The 22,244-nt window shown below is 38.4% G+C and overlaps 1 protein-coding gene across 3 annotated transcripts in view; it reads right to left on the bottom strand.

Moving 5' to 3' along the window:
- The window catches only part of Slc16a12 (solute carrier family 16 member 12), a 56,761-nt gene that overhangs the window by 8,715 nt on the left and 25,802 nt on the right, over window positions 1–22,244 (bottom strand). The window contains exons 2-5 of one of the 3 annotated variants that reach the window (XM_090346297.1): window positions 18,293–18,399; window positions 16,773–17,011; window positions 5,946–6,203; window positions 1,364–1,467 (exon numbers count right to left, since the gene is read on the bottom strand). In XM_090346297.1, coding sequence (XP_090202423.1) covers window positions 1,364–1,467; window positions 5,946–6,055 — 214 coding nt within the window. In that variant the 5' untranslated portion in view covers window positions 6,056–6,203; window positions 16,773–17,011; window positions 18,293–18,399. Of the gene's footprint in view, window positions 1–1,363; window positions 1,468–5,945; window positions 6,204–7,138; window positions 7,191–16,772; window positions 17,012–18,292; window positions 18,400–22,244 lie in introns of those variants that run through there. The other 2 variants (XM_090346296.1, XM_090346298.1) reach the window with 2 other exon arrangements.

The raw sequence follows: 22,244 nt of genomic DNA, 5'->3' as shown, positions 1-22,244 counted from the left end.
TTCAACAAAGCAGATTATAAATACAATGTGTCTTGGTCAATGGCACTCTTTTCAACATTCCCACCCATTCCTCCTAATCCACCCCTTCCCCACTTTTCTTAATTTTGCAGGATATGCACTAAATTTATGCTTTCATTGTACGCCCTTCTTTTCATTTGTCTACTTGGACACCTTTTTTTCTAAAAAGACTCAGTGCCCAGAAGGACCGCAGAGGACAAAGGTATTATGAGTTACTGAACAATATATTTCCCTTTTGCCTTGAGACCTAAAGACACAAAAGTTTTCTAAAATACTTGAGACTCATCTAAATGAAAGAATTACGTGAACTGACATTGTAAACAAATTGTTACAATTTAACACAGTCTTAGAAACTCAATAAAAAGCCAATTTCAGAAATCTGGCTTGAAATTTATATTAAAACAAACTTTCAAAGTTTGTTATTTTCTACTATGTAGATACAATGTTGAGTTCCATGAAGGTGTAGAAGGTTCTACTTATGCTAAAGAACTCCTTTAGCTGTTCTTATGAGAAATTTATGCATACGAGGCATGTTTAATGCCTGATAACACAAGCCTTTCTTTTTTCTTTTTTCCTTTTTGCCAGTCCTGGGCTTGAGCTCAGGGCCTGAGCACTGTCCTTGGACTTTCTCAAGGCTAGAGCTCTACCACTTGAGCCTCAGCACCACTTCCGGCTTTTTTCTACGTATGTGATACCAAGGAATCGAACCCAGGTCTTCGTGCATGCTAGGCAAGCACTTTAACCACTAGGCCAAACTCCCGGCCCAACACAAGCCTTTCTTTTCCCAATACTTTTGTAAACATAAATATTTATGCATGAAAAGATGTTATATATGAATTGAATTTGGAACCCTCTAGGAATGGAGCAGAATGCAAAATAAGACATGAGATGTGATGCAATATTGTTGATACTTGCTTAAGGAAATGATACAGAAATGGCTCATAAGCCATCCACTGACTGTTTATGTGCCTGAAGAATGAGGACATAGCATTTGAAGTAATTAGGCATGCATGCATTACATGGAAAGCCACTGATGAAATTAGGACAAGCTCTAAAATGCTCACCAAATCTCTAAATAGAATAACTATGTAGTACAACTAATTTTTTTGCATATTACCAACCTCTTCCATCTTAATCAAGGCCATTTTACAAGAGCATATTTAGGTAGGCTTGGCTGATGATAAGAATGATAGGATTTATGTTTTCTTATATTATCTTTATCAATTTTGAACCACTTGGAAAACACTGGTAATCCAATTCAGTGTCATTGGACCACATCAAAGGTTACTGTCCTGTGTAGTTCAAGGGTAACTAGTGGTTATCCATGCTGGTAAGTGACACTTACCACAGAGCATTGTCACACAATCTACAATGGAATGGATCCATGCTGTTTGTGAATAATCCTGAGAAAAGTATGTCTGGAACTCCACAAAAAAAATTGAGATACATCTGAAAAATACAATGCAGAACATGAAAGATGAATGAACATGAAATTGAGCCAGGATGTAAAGGTTTCAGAGCCAGCCTCTGACAGTTTCAGTCACTGAACTCAAAACAAGTGGGAAATTAAAAGCCGGCCATTTGAGCCACTTTGAAGAACCAAAATGAAGTGTTCAATCACCAGAGGAGTTTCTACAGACTGTAACTATCTGCAAAGACCACTGCTCCATGGAAAATTATTTTTGGACAAGGCAGCACGGTGAAAGCATCATTATTAGATAGTTCGTTAACATCTGTAACTTCTAAAGGTGGCAATAGGATATTGCTTATGCCTTCCAGCCCATGAATGAAGTCACAACTCTCTTAAAATGCAGCCAAGTAGCTGTAACCCAAGCAACTGCAGAAGCTACACAACCAGGGACAGACCTAAGGAAAGGAGCCATTTTGAATAATGGAGAAGACATATACTGTGTGGTCATAAGACACCCAAGTACCTACTACTCCAGGGCATAGTGCTTGTCACTTGCATCACTGTAGAAGAAATGGATGCACCTATGAATACAAGGCACACAGTGGAGTCAAAAGAGTTGCACAACCAAAGAGAACTGTCCCAAGAGAAGATTCCAACATATAGGTGCCTACTTAACTGAAAAAAGAGTTCTAGTGAAGCAACACTTATCTTAATGCTTAGTATGACCATAGAGGTTGAAGTGATTCTAGAAACTTTGGTGGCAGTCCTTGGACTGTGCTTGGGTGTCAATGACAATTTGGGTCTTGAAGGAACCTTCAGTGGTTGTGGTGGTTTTGATGGCAGCTGTGGCAGTAATGGATATGGTAGCAGCTGGGATGGCACCAGACTTGGTAAGTATGGACATCGTTTTAGAGGTGGTGGAAGCTACAGGGTTATGGGCAATTACAATATGCAGTCTTCAAATGTTGGACCCAGAAATGGAAGAAATGGTTGTAAGCTCTGGCTCCTGTAGTAGTGTGGGTCAATACTTATCAGAACCATAAACCAAAGGGGTGGCCAGGACACAAAAGCTCTGGCAGTGACAGAGGTTTGAATTACTACCAAATAGCAAAGCTTAGCAGGAGAGGTGAGCCAGAGAAGTGTTAGGAAAGCTACAGGTCCCATCAGATTTAAGAATATGGCCAACTGCGGCCGGGAGTTTGGCCTAGTGGTTAAAGTGCTTGCCTGGCATGCACGAAGACCCGGGTTCGATTCCTCGGTACCACATACATAGCAAAAAGCCGGAAGTGGTGCTGAGGCTCAAGTGGTAGAGCTCTAGCCTTGAGAAAATCCAAGGACAGGACTCAGGCCCTGAGCTCAAGCCCAGGACTGGCAAAAAAAAAAAAAAAAAAAAAAAACAACCAAGAATATGGCCAACTGCAATAGTGGCAGGGTCTAACTGCTACAAAGAAAATATTTGAGGCAGTACTAAAATGTATGAGGAAAAAATTCACAAAGACTATATTATTTCAGTTAGAATGGCCATTATCAAGAAATCACAACAGATGCTGGCTGGGAAGTAGCCAGGAGGGATCACTAATACACTGTTGGTGGGAGTGTAAATTCATTCAACCACTATGGAAAGCAGTATGGTGGTTCTTCAAAAGACTAAACATAGAGATCCCCTATGACGCAGCAATTCCACTACTTGGCATTTACCCAATCGTCCGGAAACAAGGACATACTAAATCCACCAGCACAATGATATTCATTGCAGCACTATTTACCATAGCAAAGATATGGAACCAACCCAGATGTCCCTCAGTTGATGAGTGGATCACCAAGATGTGATATTTATACACAATGGAATTCTATACTGCCATCAGAAAGAATGACATCACCCCATTTGGAAGGAAATGGAAAAACTTGGAAAAAATCATATTAAGTGAAGTAAACCAGACCCAAAGGAACATAGGATCAATGGTTCCCTCATTTGTTATAATTAGTACACATCTAGGACTCTCTTAGCAGAGGATTGCAATAGCTCAAAACCTAGGTACATAAGGTCATATAGGATGAGACTAAATGAAAGGATCTCTAGGATGTGGAAACAAGAGCTTTATCTTGTATGATTGTTGTTGTTAATGTACTATGTTATTTCTCTTCTCTTTTGTTGCCCTTTGGTTAATCTCATATTGTTACTGTATCTGACTTTGTTACCTGGTATATTATATATATGTTTATTTGTTTATTTGAAATAGGAAAGGGAAGGGGAGAAAACAAGATGATTGGGAAGGGATGGGGGGAGGGAATGGGGAAAAAAACATGAGAAGGGGTATCAATGTGTGAGAAGCTCTTTGTTTAGTCTTTTGAGATATCGCCATACTACTTTCCATATTGTTTGAATGAGTTTACACTCCCACCAAGAGTGTAGTAGTGATCCCTCCTGGCCACATCCCAGCCAGCATCTGTTGTTGTTAGCTTTCTTGATCATGGTCATTCTTACTGGAGTGGGGTGGAGTCTCAAAGTTGTTTTCAAACCTTGCTTTATTATTTTCTTTTCTGCTTGTCAATTTTCTTAAATAACCTGGTCAGTCATAAGAGGAAAGCTAGATATGTCAGAAAGAAAGGTATGTAAGATGCTTGAATAATCTTTTGAGAACTTTAGCCAGAGGCAAAAGTTAAGAAAGTACAAACATGATTCTGAATAACGTGAATAGTATATGAAATATGGAAAGACTATCACATCACTTCCTATTTGTTTCAAAGGGAAAGAGTATCAAACTTTTCCAATGATGAGGCTTCATGATTTCTGCTTTTGTAATGCAGGCATGATCCTAAAGCAATCACCTTGTACTGGGAACACGTGCACACAGGAGGACTCTGTATATCTGGTTATTGTTGCATTTTCTGGAGTATTTGTTCAAATATAGATGTCATGAAGACAAGATTCTAGTCTCGGTTTTCCATACTGGATAGCAGAGTTTTTGATAGCTTTCCATCTCTCAGGGTCTCAGCTTCCTCATGTATAAAACAAGCTTTTTTGGTCACTTTATCAGTCAGAATGTGCAAGGTTATACTTAAGTAATAAACATATCCTTACATCTTTCAGGGGTTTTTAGGCTCTGTTCACAACGAAATATTGACCCCATCACCACTTATGAAGTGATTTTTCCCACAATGATGCTTGCTCTTACAGGGTCAGCAAGTTCATAGTCTCATTCTTAACATAGCTGTAATATCCCACTGCTTGAAAAAGAGATCTTTGAAGTCATTTACTAAGTCAGCTCAGGAGTTGATTAACTGTGCAGCATAACTTTTATTTCCTAACCATAGGGCTCAGGAGTAGAGGCTGTTGTGACCACCTAGAGAGACAAATTAAGTTCATGGCATGGAGTCTGCTGTAAACATGGTTCTTTTTCATCTCTTCTAACTCCAGTATTTACCACTCCTTAAGATTTTAGTCCAAGGGCAACTTCTCTAGAGAGGCTGCCATGAATTTCCAGGACACAGTTTGTCTCTTTCTCCATTAGTATTTACCAATTGTATTTAGTACACCTAGAGTCTCAGTAATTCATGTCTGAGCAAAACTAATTTGAATTCTAGGTTCAAAGTTATCAGTGGCTTGGTACCTGATGAACTAGGGATGTTCAAGGATAAATTTGAAAATCATATTTTCTTCTTCTAAGATACAGAACATATCTCCATAGGAGAAGGTTTTCATGTGATATGTTCACAAATCTAATCCAAACTTTATAATTATACTTTTATCACAACATAATTTTCCTCATCCTTAGACTTAAAAACAGGATGTTACAAATTATGATTGATTATCTCAGTTTTTTGCATTTATGAATTTTGACTCAGATAGTCTATCAGCTCTCACTGTAAAGTCTTAATGATTAAGATTTATGCTAACTAATAATCATCATCAATATTACAGGTAAGAAAATTCAGAAAAGTGGATTTGCAGAAATTAACTTAGCCATCCCTGGAGTCATATCAACTTATGCCAATTTACCATCATCTAGTAAATCTTTAAAACCTTGACAATGGATTCATTACGAAAATATGATGGAACAAACTCTTCTTCTAATGAGAAAATCAGGACAATCCCTATGTTGTTTATATTCTTTCACATTTCAAATTAATAATAATAAGTAGAAGATGAAGTGTCAAAAAGGTATATGCATCACACATTTTCACATCTTCTAGAGCTATTTATGGGGGAAAATGACTGGAACAGGCATTGGATTTAGTCTAAAAATATCTAAACCTCCCTAAATATACTATCACCTACCAGATATTAAAAAAGAGACCACTATCTAGAACTCCTGAGAATCAGAACTTGCAAAGAAGAAGATAACTGAGCCATCAATGAGACCACACAAGCAAACACACACACACACACACACACACACACACACACACACACACACATTTTCATAATAATGACTTTAGATAGAGAATAAAGTATATTTAAAAGGAAAGACAATCCAGGTCATTGTAACAAATTAACCAGAAAAATCCCACTTACCTGGTGACTGCTCTGGTGCATATGGTAACGAGGAAACAGCCAGCCACAATCATCCAGCCCCAGCCTCCATCAGGAGGAGTGACAGAACCAGATCTATTCCGTTTTGCCATAGTGTTAATTCTTCTTTCTTTGACTTCTTCCTTCTTTGACTTCTTCCAACAGCAAGATATGATCTTAGAAGAATTTTCTGTCCAGTGACTTCCTGTTGACCTTCAAGATAGGCATAGAATGCTACCTGGCATGAAGTTTGCTAGCCATCTATAACCAAAAACAGGAATGTATTTTTTTACTTTATCGCCATGTCCAAAAGTAGGCTTTTTTTTCAATTGAAAAAAAAACTATTATAATGTTCCTATTGATATAACTATGTATAACTATGTACACTGTATTAGATCAAAGACTATTCACTACTTTTTTGGCACCTACATTCCTTCTCTTTTTTATTTTTAATTTTCCAATTTTACAAGCCTCTCAAATTTTAATCAAGTTCTGCTCATGGTATCCAAGTTTGATGCCATTTTCCTTAGCTTTTCTTGAAGGTAGATAACAAACTGTTTAAGTGGTAGTAGTACATGCCATTTTATAGGCAAAAGGACTTTCCTAGGTCTTCTGGAACTTTCTTTACAACAGACTGCCACACATACAGAGAGATGAGACAGCTCTAAATATGTAAACCAAGACATCATTTGGGGAAGACAGAGCTATAAACAGAAAAATCCAGCGTTCCCAGGTAATTCTTTATTTTTGGCAGTCCAGGGGCTTGAATTCAGGACCTGGGCGCTGTCCTTGGGCTTTCTCAGGACTAGAGCTCTATCACTTGAGCCACAGCACCATTTCTGGCTTTTTCTATGTATGTGGTATCAAGGAATTGAACCTGGAACATTTTAGGTAAGCATTCTAAGACTAGGCCAAACTCCTGACCCACCCCAGATAATTCTTAAGAGTTGTCCTACTCACACTGGATATCCACACAAAATATGACACATAAAATATAAACACATTTTGATTATATTTGAGCATCCATATTTTGGTGTCTCTGTCCCAATACCTTTGATTATATCCAAAACATCACCATAGCCTCAGGGTAGCTTAGGATGAATATATTAAGCATTCCTAAGTAATCTTAAGTAAACAAAGGAACTAAGAAAGAATTTAAGCTATTTATTTATATTATTGTGTGTTAAGCAACTTACCTCACTTGTTACCATTTACATAAGGTAATTTCCTTATACAGATGGGGTTGACAAATTTACAGCTTTTAAACAGAAAATGGTCTGCTTCTGTTGGTTAAAAAAATTTCTAGATGATGACCATACCTATTATTTCTATTTGTCTTTGGTGATCTGAACAGTCAGAATAGAAAAGCTATGTCTCACAAAGCCTAAAATATTTACTATGCATTGCAGACAGAAGTCTACAGCCTTCTGTCTTAACTTGTCTTGAAATGATTCATAGACTTGAAATGGCTACACTGTATGTTACATGATGCTTTTGTTTGGGCGTTTACATCTTTGTTTTATTTTGATGTTTTATCTCTGAATGACATTCTTTCAGGCCCCATATGTGTCAGAAAACTCACAGTGAATTCTCTCTCCACTTAGGGACTTTACAGTAAAACTTACAGACTCTAATACATGAGTCACTGGCCAATATTAGTCATTATAATAGATAATTGAGGTAATCAGCTTGTAACCAGAAAATGTTTATTTTGGCTCAGAGATTTGAGAGTTTGAGACCTTGACAGGTGAATATTCTCCTTTTAGAAGAGGAGCAACATATCATGGAAGAAGTGCTTGAAAAGCAAGTCTTCTGTGAAAGAGACCAGAGTTCCATTGTCCTGCTCAAGGCTCTGTCTCCAATCACCTGAAGATCTCCCACTGAGCCATCTCTCCCACGAGGACCACTGGCTAGGGATCAAGCATTTAGCACTTGGACTTTGTTAGGGGAGGCACACAATATCCAAACCACATATAAACTCAAGGGTTTGAGGCCAGTCTGTGAGCTCAGGATGTGATAGGGTGATAGCTTGTTGGCCTTGGAATTTTGAAGAATTGCCAAAACTACAATGTACTTGATGGCATGGACTTCCTAGTTCCTTTTGGAACATTAACAACTTCTGCCGACATGATGTTGCCAGAAAACTAAGCTTTTAGAACATCTATATGTGAGTCATGTTTGTATTGTACTCTCTTTCTCAGTTCCAATTGGGCTAATGTCCAAGATTCTCCTTGAGCCCCACAGAAACATACATGAAATAGCAGCCTTGAAATAATAGAATTGACTATACAAGTGAAAAATGTCAGACTCGGGAAACTTTTAGTATCTTATTAGGCTTTTCCATTTAATAACCCTCAAGGGTTAGATCTTTTCAAGGGTATGACTATTAATCAACCTATCCACACATGTCCAGTACAAGGACCATCCTCAGTTTGTGCCAGTGGTTGTTGTTAAAGAAGACTGAAACAAAATGCTGATGAACAGTCCTTTTAGAAAGCAATATAATACAACAGATCAAGATTTAGGAAGTTATTCATATTTTCCATATTTGGAAAATTAAGAAAACGATTTGAGAAGCCCAACACTATGAGCAAATCAAAATATCTACATTACAAGCAATGCAGAAACAATTCAAATGGTCAAAAAGTGAAGCTTGGGTCCTGAAGATCCCCCAGAGGCACACATGCTGAAATCTTGATGCTCAGCCCAGCACTAGTGGAAAGTGGTAGAGCCTCTAGAAGGCGCCTGGAAGAAGGACATTAGATCTCTGAGAACATGTCCTCAGAAGGAATATCTGGACTCTTGCTCTTTCTTGTCTCTTTTTGCTTCCCATTTTCCCAGAGGTAAGCCAGTCTCCTCCATTACTGTCACTATCTGCCTAATCAGCAGAGCCAAGCAACCATGGACTGAAACTATGAACCTAAACCTATCTTCCTTAGAAGCTGCCTTTTTCTGGTGTTTTGTTACAGTGACAGAAACTAACACAGAGGGTTTTAGAAATTATGATACAAGTAATTATAATACTATAACTATGCCAGGCATTAATGGTTCATGCCTATAATCCTAGTTACTCAGGAAGCTGAGATCTGAGGATCTAGGTGAGAAGCCAGCCCAGGCTGGCTAAAGGACTTTTTTTTTCCCCTAATTAACCATCAAAACACCAGATATGGAAGTGTGGGTCATATTGTAGAGCACTACCTTGAGCAAAAAAGTTAAACTAGAGAGCTAGGTCTTAAGTTTAAGCCCCAGCACCAGGGCACAATCACACACACACACACACACACACACACACACACACACACACACACACACGCACATGCACTCACAGTAATCGTTAGTAAGATAACATTAAATATGGAAACATTTTTGATAATTTATGGTACAATGTTAAAATAAGAAAAGAATTTGTATGCATCTTGAGAGGGAAGCTAAATAAACCTTATGTAAAAGTTGTATGCTTGTAATTGCCACAAAAAGTATTTAGAGGATTCAAAAAGTGATATTGTTGGACTGATTTGATTGCTATTATTCACCTGCCAAACTGTGTTAAATATGTATATATATATATATATATTAGTTTTATTTCTGTAGATAAATGTGAATGCAAAAAAATCTCTTTTATATGGTGTCTCCGGACTAAAAATAGTCCTATCATTTACTGATACTGCACGTTAAAAATGAAGTGATTATCCAGAAGAATCATACTGTAAGAAATAGTCCATGGTAAAATAAAATGCTTCATTGCTGTATAAAAATATTAAGCATCATTCATTTTTATTTTGCTTCTGCTAAAGCCAGGTAATTCCCTTTCCAATTGTGTTAGTTGAGTATGCACTCTTTAACATTTCCACATTTTATAAATAAAAAACAATTTGTGAGGAAATATAAAAAAGGGTTCAATTACATAAATCCAAATTAAAAAATTAAGCAATAATCTCAGGATTGCTGCAGTGACAGCATGACGTACAGAGATCTGTTGCTAGTACAGAGGCATGCTGGGTAACAGCACAGAAAAGGATTATCCTCACAGTGCCCTAGGGTGGGTAAAGTGACTGATGTGAAAACATTTGTACCCAGTGCTATTCTTCACAGTTCCTCATGACTTACTGCCTTGACCCTCAGAGATGAACCTTATTTCCAGAGAGAGAGAGAGGAAGAGGAGAGCTGGGCATGGTGCTATGTGACTGTAGTGGTAGTATACTCTGACCACCCCACCCTCCCCCAGTAGGAAGGAGTTTGAGGCCAGCCTTCCCTACATAGGCCATGCCTCCAAAAACAAGACAAACAACAAACAAAATAAATAAATACCATTTCCTTTACCTTCTTTCACAATGGTGAAGTCAAAGGTGAGAGAAGTGAAGGGACTCCCCTGGCAAAGCTGTTATTATGCTAACAGTGTTGGCTGATCAGGCAGTCTCAATGTTCAGGACATTTCAATAAAAATCATTGTTTGCAATTGGCATTCTTAACAGCAAGATGCCCGTGCAATGCTAATGCTCAAGCACTTATTCATGTGAGTGAATGCAAGAAAGGACAGGGGCGGAACCTACAGTGTGAATGTAAGCATACAGTATTACTCACTATGTGAGAAAAAACAGTGCATGTAAGTGTATCTCAAGCCAGCTAATAGATTTATATGTATTCAGAAAAAGAAAAAAAACACCACCGGTTATATAAGGTGAATCTAGTTTCCTAGAGTCTTTTAAAATAGTCTGTTCTCCTACAATATTAACCTGAGCATTCTTGTTAAATATTAACTCACCAGATCTTAAACAAATATACAGAAAAAATATTTTTTGAGTCAGTGGTATACCTAAAATTATAAACAATAGGAGTGGTGAGATTCTGATTCATTGTATTTTTTTGATCAACTGCTAAAATACTATTCTGAATCTTATTCTGCCTACAGAAAATAGTTTTATGGAACAAAGGAAACTGTAGCAATGTGCTTTTTAATATCATTTTTTAAAACTCAAGTCTCAATTCATGTTACCCTCCTTGTTTAAAAAAAATAAATAAAAGCTGATCACGAAAGGTACTGGTGGTTCATGTCTCAAATCCCAGCTATCCAGGAGGTGGAGATCTGAGAATCACAATTGAAAGCCAGGCCAGGCAGAAAAGTCCATGAACTCTTATCTCTAATTAACCAATAAAAAGCTGCAAGTGGGATCCGGGAGTTTAGCCAAGTGGTAAGAATGCTTGCCTAGCAGGCACAATGACCAGAGTTCGATTCCACAGCACCACATACATTAAAAAAATCCAGAATTGGTGCTATGTCTCAAGAGGTAGAGTGCAAGCCCTGAGTTCTAGCCCCAGGACTTGCAAAAGAAAAAAAGCTGAAAGTGGAGATGGGCCTCAAATGGTAGCGCACCAGCCTTTGGGTGCAACAACTTAAGAAGGGACAATGTCTAGTCCTTGAATTCAAGCCCTTGTCCAGGTTAAAAAAAAAATTACCCACTGGGGCTGGGAGTTTGGCCTAGTGGTAGAGTGCTTGCCTAGAATGCATGAAGACTTGGGTTCAATTCCTCGGTACCACATGCATAGAAAAAAAGCTGGAAGTGGTGCGGAGGCTCAAGTGGTAGAGCTCTAGCCTTGAGAAAGTCCAAGGACAGTGCTCAGGCCCTGAGCTCAAGCCCAGGACTGACACACACAAAAAATTACCCATCATCAGGAACAACTCTTTTTCTGTTGCCTTTAGTGATATTTTTTGAAGTGAAATTTTTTTTATCAGTAGAGTACCTACCAATGTCTTTCATGAGAAAATATTCTGCTACGTAACAAGAAACAGGTTCAACAACCACTTGCTTTGGAAGGTTGCCAACATCAACTTTCCATTATTTCCTTCCTCAGTCCCTCCTGCCTGTCTCCTGCTTAACCTGTAGCAATACTCTTGACTTTAAAAATTGGTTTCTAGCTACACTAGAGGCAAAATGAGGTCCTAGGAAATTGCCCAGAGTATGAACGACAATGTCCAAGTCCACTATTTAATAGCATAAGCCTGTGTGAATCACTTCCTATCTGTAATGCTTCCTAATTAACAGCCAGAGTGCTGAATTACTGATGCCTATTCTCCAAATGAAGTAATTGATTATGTTGTCAACTTTTGACAGCTGAGAAAACCAACTTACTGTCAGTCTCACTGTTATCCATCATGTATATTCCCTTTTATCTATGATTCTATACATTTCCCATTTCCAAAGCAGTGCTAGAGGTGTGGCTGCCTCAAGCAGTGAGCCAGAAAGCTGAGGAAGTCCAAGATCCTGAGTTCAAGTCCCCATACTGCCCCCCCCCAAAAAGTTTACCCTCCTACTTACCTCTCACTTCTGCTTTCACTGGCTCAAAGTGGTCACTCTTTTCAAGAGATTTTCCTAGCAACCTCTGTGTATATATAGCTCTCCTGATACTTACTAGGTACGTGGTTACTCTCTGCTTACCAGCCTCTCACTGCTACCAAGCTGGTAATTCCCAAACATAGAAACTGTTTCCCCACATTCTCCTCAGTATCCCCAAATTACAACACACGTGCGCTCGCGTGTGTGCATGCGCACACACGCACACACACGCACACACACACAGAGCCTGGTGAAAAGCAAGAGCCTAATCAATGCCTAATAAACGAATGGAGTCAGTTCTGATTTCTCTAGGTCATACGAAAGATGATGCACTATTCAGGATTCTAGATACTCACACATGCTCAGACCAAAAGAAGATACACATAAGTGAGAGAGACAAAGGCACAATGCCTATGTGCCTCTTTATATTTATATAAAATTATATATAAATACATTAAAATGAACTCCAAAATATAGAAATGAGATCTCTCTGTTTTAAATTATATTTTGTCTTCTTTTTTCCATATATTTGATTGTAATTAATAGAAGGGTTACATTGTATTCACCAGATAGCAGGTGCATTACTTCACAAACATTGATACCCTTTCTCATGTCTTGGTCCCCATTTCCATCCCCTCACCCCCATCCCTCATCTTGTTTCCCCCCTTCCCTATCCTATTTCAAATAACCAAATATGCATATATACAATATATCAGATAAATACAGTGAACTACTGTAACAATATGAGATAACCAAGGGACGGCAAAAGAGATGAGAGATAACAGTACATTAAGGACAACAAACACTCATTATATGGCTTTTGTTTCTATATCCTGGAGGCCTTTTCTTAGCATCATACTATATACTGTCTTCTTTTTCTTTATGTATTCATATATATATGTATATATATATATATATCTTCAGGAGAGTCGGAGGAAGGGTACAGAACTTAAAGGGAAAAGGGTAAAAAAGTGCATCAGAATAGCTCGCTGGACACCGATGAAAGTGAACTCGTGGGTGGAGGTGGGAGGGAAAGACTGGGCAAGAGTGAGGGAATGCAAGACACTGTACAAAAGGAAATGTGCTTATTACCTGACTCATGTCATTGTAATCCATCTTTACATACCTTTATAATAACAATAAGGTAATTTAATATTAAAAAATAAATGAATCAAAAGCTTTAATAGGTCATTAAATTTAAAATGGAAATTAAATTGAAAGAAGCCATTATCATCCAAGAAGTCTCCTGTTTAGACCTACAGCATGGAAATCAACCGAGGGAACTAGAAGGGCTTAGTGGCACACATTCTCACAGATACCAGCCAGCTCTTGGACTATTAGTCAGAGACAGAAAAAGAGAAAAGCCACAGAACAATAATAGTACCAGAATCCACTATTTTGGGGCATGTGTTAGCCTTACATCTTTATGACAAAACACCCGAGAAAAATGATTTAAAAGGAAGAACTGTTTATTGTGGCTCATGATTTCTGACGTATTAGTCCATGATGTCTAGGCTGCATTGATTCTGAGCTTGTGATAACATGAAACATTGTGGCGTAGACCGAGTGGAACAATGCTTGCTGTTCACCTCCCTGTGACCAGAAAGCAGAAAGAAAGAACAAGCAAGGGAAGACGACTCAGAGACAAAATACACCCTGTGAGGACAAGCCCCTCAGTGAGTTACCACCGCTAAGTAAGCCCCACCTCTTACAGTTTCCACTATTGCCTAATCTGTCACTCAGCTACAAAGCCGCCAATGTATTCATCCATTGATGACATTAAGATCCTCATGATCCAATCACACAGCTGCACTGGGAGACTTCCAGATGCAAACAGTAAGAACGCATTGAATCCACCTGTCTCTAAGTTCACTGCTGCACATGTAACCCCATTCTGTCTTCATGCCAACTCCACTAGGTAAGCATGACGATCTTCATGTTCCAGATGAAGTAAGCAATGCTCTTACTACCTAAGATTGAGTCTCACATCTGACTTCAACTTTTGTGTTCTTAATCTCACTACTGGCCCCTGGTAGAAGTCATGACTGCTGTGCTTTTGATATTATCCCCTCAGCACATACAATAGTGCTTAGCTTAGTTTGCTAAAAGTGTTTAATCATAAGCTTCTTCTCATGCACAGAGAAATATATGTCCCCTGTCAATCACCTGATATTTTCTGTTCCCTCTTACCCAGAATGAAATGTCTGGTTCTTTTCTAGCCAACCTGTATCTCCAGGCACCATTTAACAAGAGGAACTAAGTATATTAACGGATATTAAAAGGCAATTTTCCAAGTAGGCTGTGAAAGACTTTCAACTTTTTCTTTTCTTTTTCTTTTTTTTTTTTTAAATAAAGCCTTTACAACACAGGAGCAAAGTGTTCCAGCTGGTGAATTAACCAACTCATATTTGTGGGAGGGGGGACTCAAGTTCTAAGAAGGGTTAAAGTGCAAGGAAGTTATTAAAAACAAAACTAGAACCTCTCTCTGCTCAGGGATCCAACTGTTGCTACTTTCCTTAGATCTCTGGGTCTTAGGAATGCTTTTGGCTATCCATAGATTTATTCTTGTTGTTCAATGACATTTCAGATGAGTAAAGAAAAATATGCAATTTTTCATGAAGAAAAATGGATGATCTGCATTTCTTCTTTTCTTTCTCCTGCTCTCTGCTTATTCCTCAAGCCAGTCTTGGTAACAAGGGAATTAATAATTACTGACTTCAATGAGAACATTTTGGATGTCTGTCAGGAGACCTTTGGGCACTAATCTGAAGCACTGACCTTTGCTGAAGAAGCTGCCAATGTTTCTACATTATGTGTGATACTTTCAGGATAGAAATACTTTACATAAGACCTAGAATAAACATCAGAGTGATTTATATGGTACTTAGTCTACAGAAAGGAAGGGAAAGGAGCAACTAGTGATTCACATAGAGGCACAGAGTAAAAAGCAAGAGTCTTTCCCACCCATTCGGCTCCTGATTCACAGAGCCACTGATTCTAGGCAACATTAGAAAAAATGCTTACTTCTGAGTTCTTGGCAGTACAGCTCCTAACTAAGAATTTGTCCCCAGTTACCATTTTCTGCAGCAATGGAGTTCTTTTCTCTCTTAGGTGGAAGTACATGTCAAATAAGTAGCAGTCCTGAGCTGTGGCCCTCTGTGTGTGTGTGTGTGTGTGTGTGTGTGTGTAAGATAGTATCTCAACACCTAGCACAATGTCTGGCATAAAGTTAGTGCTTCTTATTTACATGGATCAATGAATACATTTTGTGTGTGATTCAAATTGTGTGCTCTTACAGAGTATGGATTTGTTAAGCCAGATTGTGTTATGCCCTGGGCTTCTTGGCTGCAGAGGAGAATCTGGGGTTTGAGTTGCATTTCAGTCTTTTGGTAATCAGCAGAAGAGAGGTACAGCCTGTCTGTACATCTTTTCCTCAGTCTGTAATCACTGCATTCTGACATACCATGTTTTTAGCCCGGCAGAGACAATAAGTCAAGTATGTCAGGTGGCTAGAAGTTTAACCCTTCACACAGTGAAGTATTGTGGAGCTCTACAGTTTGAAAGATAGTGCAGGCACAAAAGCCCAGGTCTGTGCTTAAAGAGTCAGGACAGGGGATTCCTGTTGACTGTTCTCTCTCCAGTGCCCAGGACAGTGCCTGAAGCAAATACTCAGAACCATTTTGTGAAGGAACATCCCCAGTTCTCTAATTCTGAATTCTTTTTCCCAAATCACTTAGGCAGGTAGGACAGGGGCAAGGGGCAAGACCCCCTCCCCCACCCTTTCTCTGTTCTTTTTATCCATTGCAAACTCAGAGAACTCTGTAGTGAATACATCTCACTGAAACATTGGTGCCAGCCTAGGCCCTGCCTCTAGACCAAAGCTAGGAGCAGAACTTTACTACCTGACTTTACTCCTGATTTTCTACCGGATTTTCCCCCATCTTCTTGCTTTAGAAAAGTGACTAAAAGCCAATATGGGTTGCAGGCACGCTCACCTACTGAGCCTGGCCCATGGCCCAATGTCTGTCCTGTATTACACAGGCCATCAAATTCCACAGGCCCTCGGAGATGTTTATTTTTGTGTTCTGTCGACTGCTCGCCGCTTGAACCACAGCAGGTCACTCAAAGGACAAGGTGTTGCCAAGCTAGAGAATGTGGGGTACTTGGGGTGTTTTTTTAAATGAAGAATGAAGATTTCAGTTTCTTTCTTGAAATGATTTACAAACATTCTTTTAAGCTGTTGGTGGTCTGTCCTTGTTCATATTCTGATTTAGCCAAATCAGTCTACCTGTTTCCAGTTTGGAATTCCAAAACAAAAGATTTGTGATCTTTTAACAGTAGTCGAGACCTTAGAACTAGTTTTTTTTTAAATATATGAATACCATCTTTACATTCAAATCCATACTTAGCCAAACCTGGCAATAATCATTTTGTTTAAATACATAATCTGTTAAGAAAATATATAAAGATAACAGATAAAATGAGGTTATATACTCACCAAGGCACTTGAATATATTTGAAAAATGGTGGAAATTGTGAAGTATGTCATTCTATCTGCTGATAGTAATGAATAAACTGTGAATTGAAGGTTGAAGGTTTCTGCACAGATTCCATTGCTTCCCAGGTTTGAGGCCCACAGAGTAGATATCCTCTTTGTTTATGAAGATAGCTCAAGAGTCTTGGAAAGCATGAGTTCCATCTAGCTTTCAGTATGTATTAGTCAAGGTCCAGAAGGAGCTAGGAAATGGAAGAGACGTGAACAAAAGCATTAGTTACAAAGATATGTAAGGGCAGTGTTAATAAAATCCAACAAGTAAAGGTATTCACAGTAATAGTTACTCTCTTACCCCTACTAAGTCTGAAAGCAGGCTGGGAGTGATTTTGTAGAAGGTGGTTCTGGGTAAAGGCCTGTGCAATTCATAGGAATTGATAATAAGCCAAAGAATCCCAGGGGCTGAGGCATTGAATGAACTCAATAGAAACTCAGTTTATACTATCCATAATGCCAACCTTCCAGGGCAGACAAACAGGGGCAGAAATGGGATGAACAATGAACCTGGAAGGATAAATAGAAATGGCTGTACACGGGTCACCTGGAGGCTTGTTCTTTGTACAGTGCATTAGGGTCACGATCAGGGTGAACTAATATCAGGGTTTGACTATAAATTAAGTCACAGTTTCTGGCTTATAGCATTGGGAATTTCAAATACAAAATATATCTGTGAAACTGATTTTTTCTTTCTCTGTCAGCCAGCTATCCCCTTTGAATGGACCACTCTACAACATCTCCATCTTCATTTTTGATCTTTCTCCTACATTGCACATTCAAATTTTCAGGACCTAATAAAATGTATAATGAATTCCTATGTCCAAGAAAAGCACTGGCTATTCAATCATGAAAAATGTGGGAGCTTGAACTTAGGCTATAGTCACTGTGCCTGAGCTTTTTGCTCAAGGCTAGCATTCTACCACTTGAGCCATAGCTCCAATTCAGTCTTTTTTTTTTTTTGGATAGTTAATTGGGGGTAAGATAGTTGTGAGCTTTTCTGCCTGGGCTGGCTTCAAACGACATTCCTCAGATCTCAGCTTCCTGAATAGCTAGGATTACAGGTGTGAGCCAAACGGTGCCTGACCTTTCCTTACTTTTTTTTTTTAACTCAGAACACTGGAAAACTTTGAGTCATTCTGACTACTCTCCAACTCTTATAAGCAATGAGTCCAACTCTCACCATGACTTTGTTTAATCTCACTCTCATCTATCCTCTCCTTTTCTATTTCCCATTGCCTTATATCAATGGTAGGCCTGAGCCTGTCCTGACCTGCCTGATTCAATCCTCACTCTACTCCTCACTTATTCAGTGACCTTATTTGACTTCTCTTCCACTTACTCAGTCATCTCTTACTTAGTGACTGTGAGCCTGTTTCCTTTTCTGTTGTACAGGCCCATGAGTAGAATCTACTGTAAGTCAGGTCCTTGCACAGTATTGACTGTAGGATAGACAGATCCATGAGTAGTACCTACTGGCAGGAACAAAGACCTCTTTCCTCTTGCAACAAGGACTACGGTGGGGTTAAATCTCCAGAATTTTCACCATCTTCTCCCTTTTCTCCACAAGAGGTGTCACCTAATTCAATGAGAGAAAGCATTACACAGGATCACCTCAGCCTCTACCTTTCTTTTTCACATGTAATCTGCCTTTTCAGTGTTTTTTGTTTGTTTTTGTTGTTGTTTTTAGCAAGTAGGCCAGTGGTGGCTTAAGAGATTGAACATGAACAAGTCTATTTCTTTCACAAAGAAGGTAGGTGTTGCAATTGTACTTGACTAGTAGCTATAAGCTTCATTGCTCAATTAGCTAGATTTTTAGCATTCATCTCTTTGATGACTGTTGCTACCTCCAAACTGCTTTGGAACATAGGTAAACAATGTTTTATTATTGAGCTTTCTGAATCTCAATTCCTACCTCACAGAGTTGTAAAAATTGACCTGAGATAATGCACATTACACCAGGAAACACAGGATATGCCCATAGCAACTGTTAGCTCCTAATACTATTATTGTTGTTATCGACTATCTGAATTTGACAAAAAGGAATTCTAATGTCAGTAGCTTATGATTATGCAATTCTTCTGTATCAGGATAAATGTTGGAGAATGATAGCTACATGAAGTAGAACTTCAAAAATTGTGGAAACAAATCACACTCCCAATATGAAGACTTCCTGTGAAATCACTGACCTGTGTTCTCAAGCTGGATATAGAAAACAATCTGAGAAGGGCTAAGAAGAGGCCATTGGACCACAAGGTAGCTGTAACTAGTCACATTAAGTGGCTCTTGGCTTTGGAACAATTTTGGGTAAAGAAAATGAAACACACAGTTCTCTACCAGAATATCCTGCTCTACTTCTAAGGGCTCTCACTGAAATTAATAGTAATAAAGAAACCTGCCCTTTAAGGCCTTTACAACTGTGGTATGACTGTAAATATTACATTTTAAAGCACAGGCTTCCCAGCATGAGGTCAGTCATGTCTGTCTTTGGAACCAAACTTAATTATTAACTATAAGGTTATGGCATGCAATCGAGCATTAATTACAACTCAATATTAAAATAGAGGAAAAGCATCTGAAAATGATTAAAATAGTCACATATGAACAAATGTTAATTTCCTTCCCCATAATACCAGCAGAAAGATTTTCCATCTTCATTTATTCCCTTTAGTTACTTTCTAAATTAAAAAGTAAGACGTATATTCTGGTAGTTATACAATATAATATTTTATAATAGAACATAATATAAAGTTCCTAAGCAGAGGCTGGGGATATAGCTCAGAGCCAGAGCTTTCCATAACATCTAATCCCACAAAAAATTAAAAACTTAATGAAATTAAACATGTACCCATCACTAGATCAAATAATGACATGGTTAGAAAATTACTTGTAAATAACATTAATACTAATTTGGTAATATTTATTAGAAAAAAGAAAATGCACACATACTTTTCTAACATTTTTCTGATACGTTTAATATTTTCCTTAGATTATTAAAAGGAAAATTTGTCAAAAAGATATTCAGAATCTTCACCTTTCATATTTCCCCTTGGAAATATAGTAAGAAGACAAAAAGAAGTAGACATTGAGTGAAAATGAAAGAAGAATAAGAAGAAAAATTCAAGCTCAGAAATACTATTTAAACTGTTTCTCTTCATGATTGTATCTAAGTATTTAGTTGCTTCTATACTTTGAACTACACACTGAGACTCTTTACAAGCAGCTTATGCCAGATCCATGTGTCTATATTCTCTTCCCTTTTTAATAACTTTCCTTGAATTTCACACAGATATGTCCAATCTGTCAACTATAATAAAACCTTATGAATGGTAGTTACAAGGACTAGAACAGCAAAAAAGTGTACATGATGCACATTTAACTCAAATCAGAACAGAAAATGTGCTATGACCCTCATAGCACATTTTGCATAAACAAGGGCGTAGAGGTGAATGCACACAAACAGACAGAGAGACATGAATGAGCTGTTCCTATATTTTCTGAATTTCTTAGAACACTTGCCCTCTTGCCAGGAAAAGTAATACATGTTTTTTCACCAGTCCTGGGGCTTGAACGCTGGCCTGGGTGCTATCCCTGAGTGTTTGTGCTCAAGGCTAGCACTTTACCACTTGAGCCACTGGCTCCATTTCCAGTATGTTTGTCATTTATTTGAGATAAAAGTCTCATGAACTTTCCTGCCTGTACTGGCTTCAAATCATGATCACCAGATCTTAGCCTCCTGAGCTGCTAGGATTATAGGTGGGAGCAAATGGCACCTGGCTTTAAAATTACTTTTAAACAGCTGTGACAAGTGCATACATTATTCATTCTTTTCCTGTAATTCACACGTTTCCTATATATTTGGCATACCTGGTATTTGCTACCTTATGCATATATTGTATGTGTCTTCTTATTCACCCTTATTCACTTCTTATTCAACTTGGGTCTCCTCTTTGATAGGTGGAATAAAGGTGTCTCAGTTGGGTGTGGTGGGTCACACCTGTAATCCTATTTACTCAGGAGGCTGAGATCTGAGGATCAAGGTTCAAAGCCAGCCAGGGCACAAAAGGACCTGAGATTCTCCAATTAATCTCTAGAAAAAGGGAAGTGGAGTTTGGCTGAAGGGGAGGGTGGTAGCCTTAAGCTGAAGAGTGCAGGGACAGTGCCCAGGCCAAGTTCAAGCCCCATGACCCACAAAAATAAATAAGTAAAATAAAATAAAGGTGTCTTTCTTACTTCATGTCTTCCTAACGAGTTGAAAACAAGAATCTTTGTGGACTATTTTTATTTCAAGGTTTACTATAATCTAATCGACTAAGAACATGTTGTATAAAATGAAAACCTTACTCCAGTATGGTGTTTCACTATAATTTTCAAAAGTGTTTTCCTCTTTCAAAGTGATGCAATGTTTGATGAGTAAATGCCATGAAATAAACAGTCTACCTCAATACCAACTGCACTAGACCAGGAATGCAGTGTACTTTCCTGTGACATTTTGGGTTCACATAAGGAAATCATTCTCCTTCCTTTGATAAAGGTTCTGAGGAAAATGCTGGCAAGGACAAAATATCCTCACTGACCACTGAGAGCTAAGAATAAATGGATACTTTCAAGATAAAAGTGGGTGAAGACTAGAGTTCCACTGAAACGTTTTAGGATCTTCAGGATAATCTGAAGAGAATAAAATAAGCATTATGATTTTTGTTTAATAATTAACTAGCTGTAAGATTGAAGAGCACATGTTGGCCTTTCATGTCTGATATCTACACTCCTCAGGACAAATTCAGTGTGTTGATGTCTTGTTTCTTAAGAATACACCATTTTTTTCTTAATAACAGCAAAAATAAAAAGCTGATGAATGACTATAAAGTCTTCACTATATAATTCACATGCTTTATTCTTTCCTTTTTAAATATCATTTCTCAGGGCTGGGAATTTGACCTAGTGGTGGAGTGCTTGCCTAGCATGCATGAAGACCCAGGTTCTACATACATAGAACAAAGCCCAAGTTGGTGCTGTGGCTCAAGTGGCAGACCACTTGAGAAAGCCCAAGGACGGTGCTCAGGCCCTGAGTTCAAGCTGCAGGACTGGCAAAAGTAATCTTTCTCACAGTTGTGGAGGCTAGATGTTCATGATTAAATTTCCAGAAAATTCAGTGTCTGATGAAATTTCTCTGGTTTGGAGATGTTTCCACAGGCCTCAGTCTATACCCCGGTAAGAAGGAAAGAAAGCATGAACTCCCAGTGTCTCTTTTAAAGAGTGCTGTGGACTGAGTATGATTTCTTCCCCTTGGCACTCATGACGAAATTTAATCCCAGTTATGTGCTACTTAGAGGTGGGACCAGTTGAGACCTTTAAGAAATGGTTAGGGTTCTGGCGTTAGGAATGGATAATTCATCGGTTTAATGTGCTATCTCTAGTGTGATT

This window comes from Megascapheus bottae, chromosome 15 (assembly GCF_031878675.1).
Source record: "Megascapheus bottae isolate mThoBot1 chromosome 15, mThoBot2.hap1, whole genome shotgun sequence".
Classification (NCBI taxonomy): domain Eukaryota; kingdom Metazoa; phylum Chordata; class Mammalia; order Rodentia; family Geomyidae; genus Megascapheus; species Megascapheus bottae.
The sequence above is the reverse complement of the archived record's forward strand: the minus strand, read 5'-3'. Positions and strand labels throughout refer to the sequence as shown.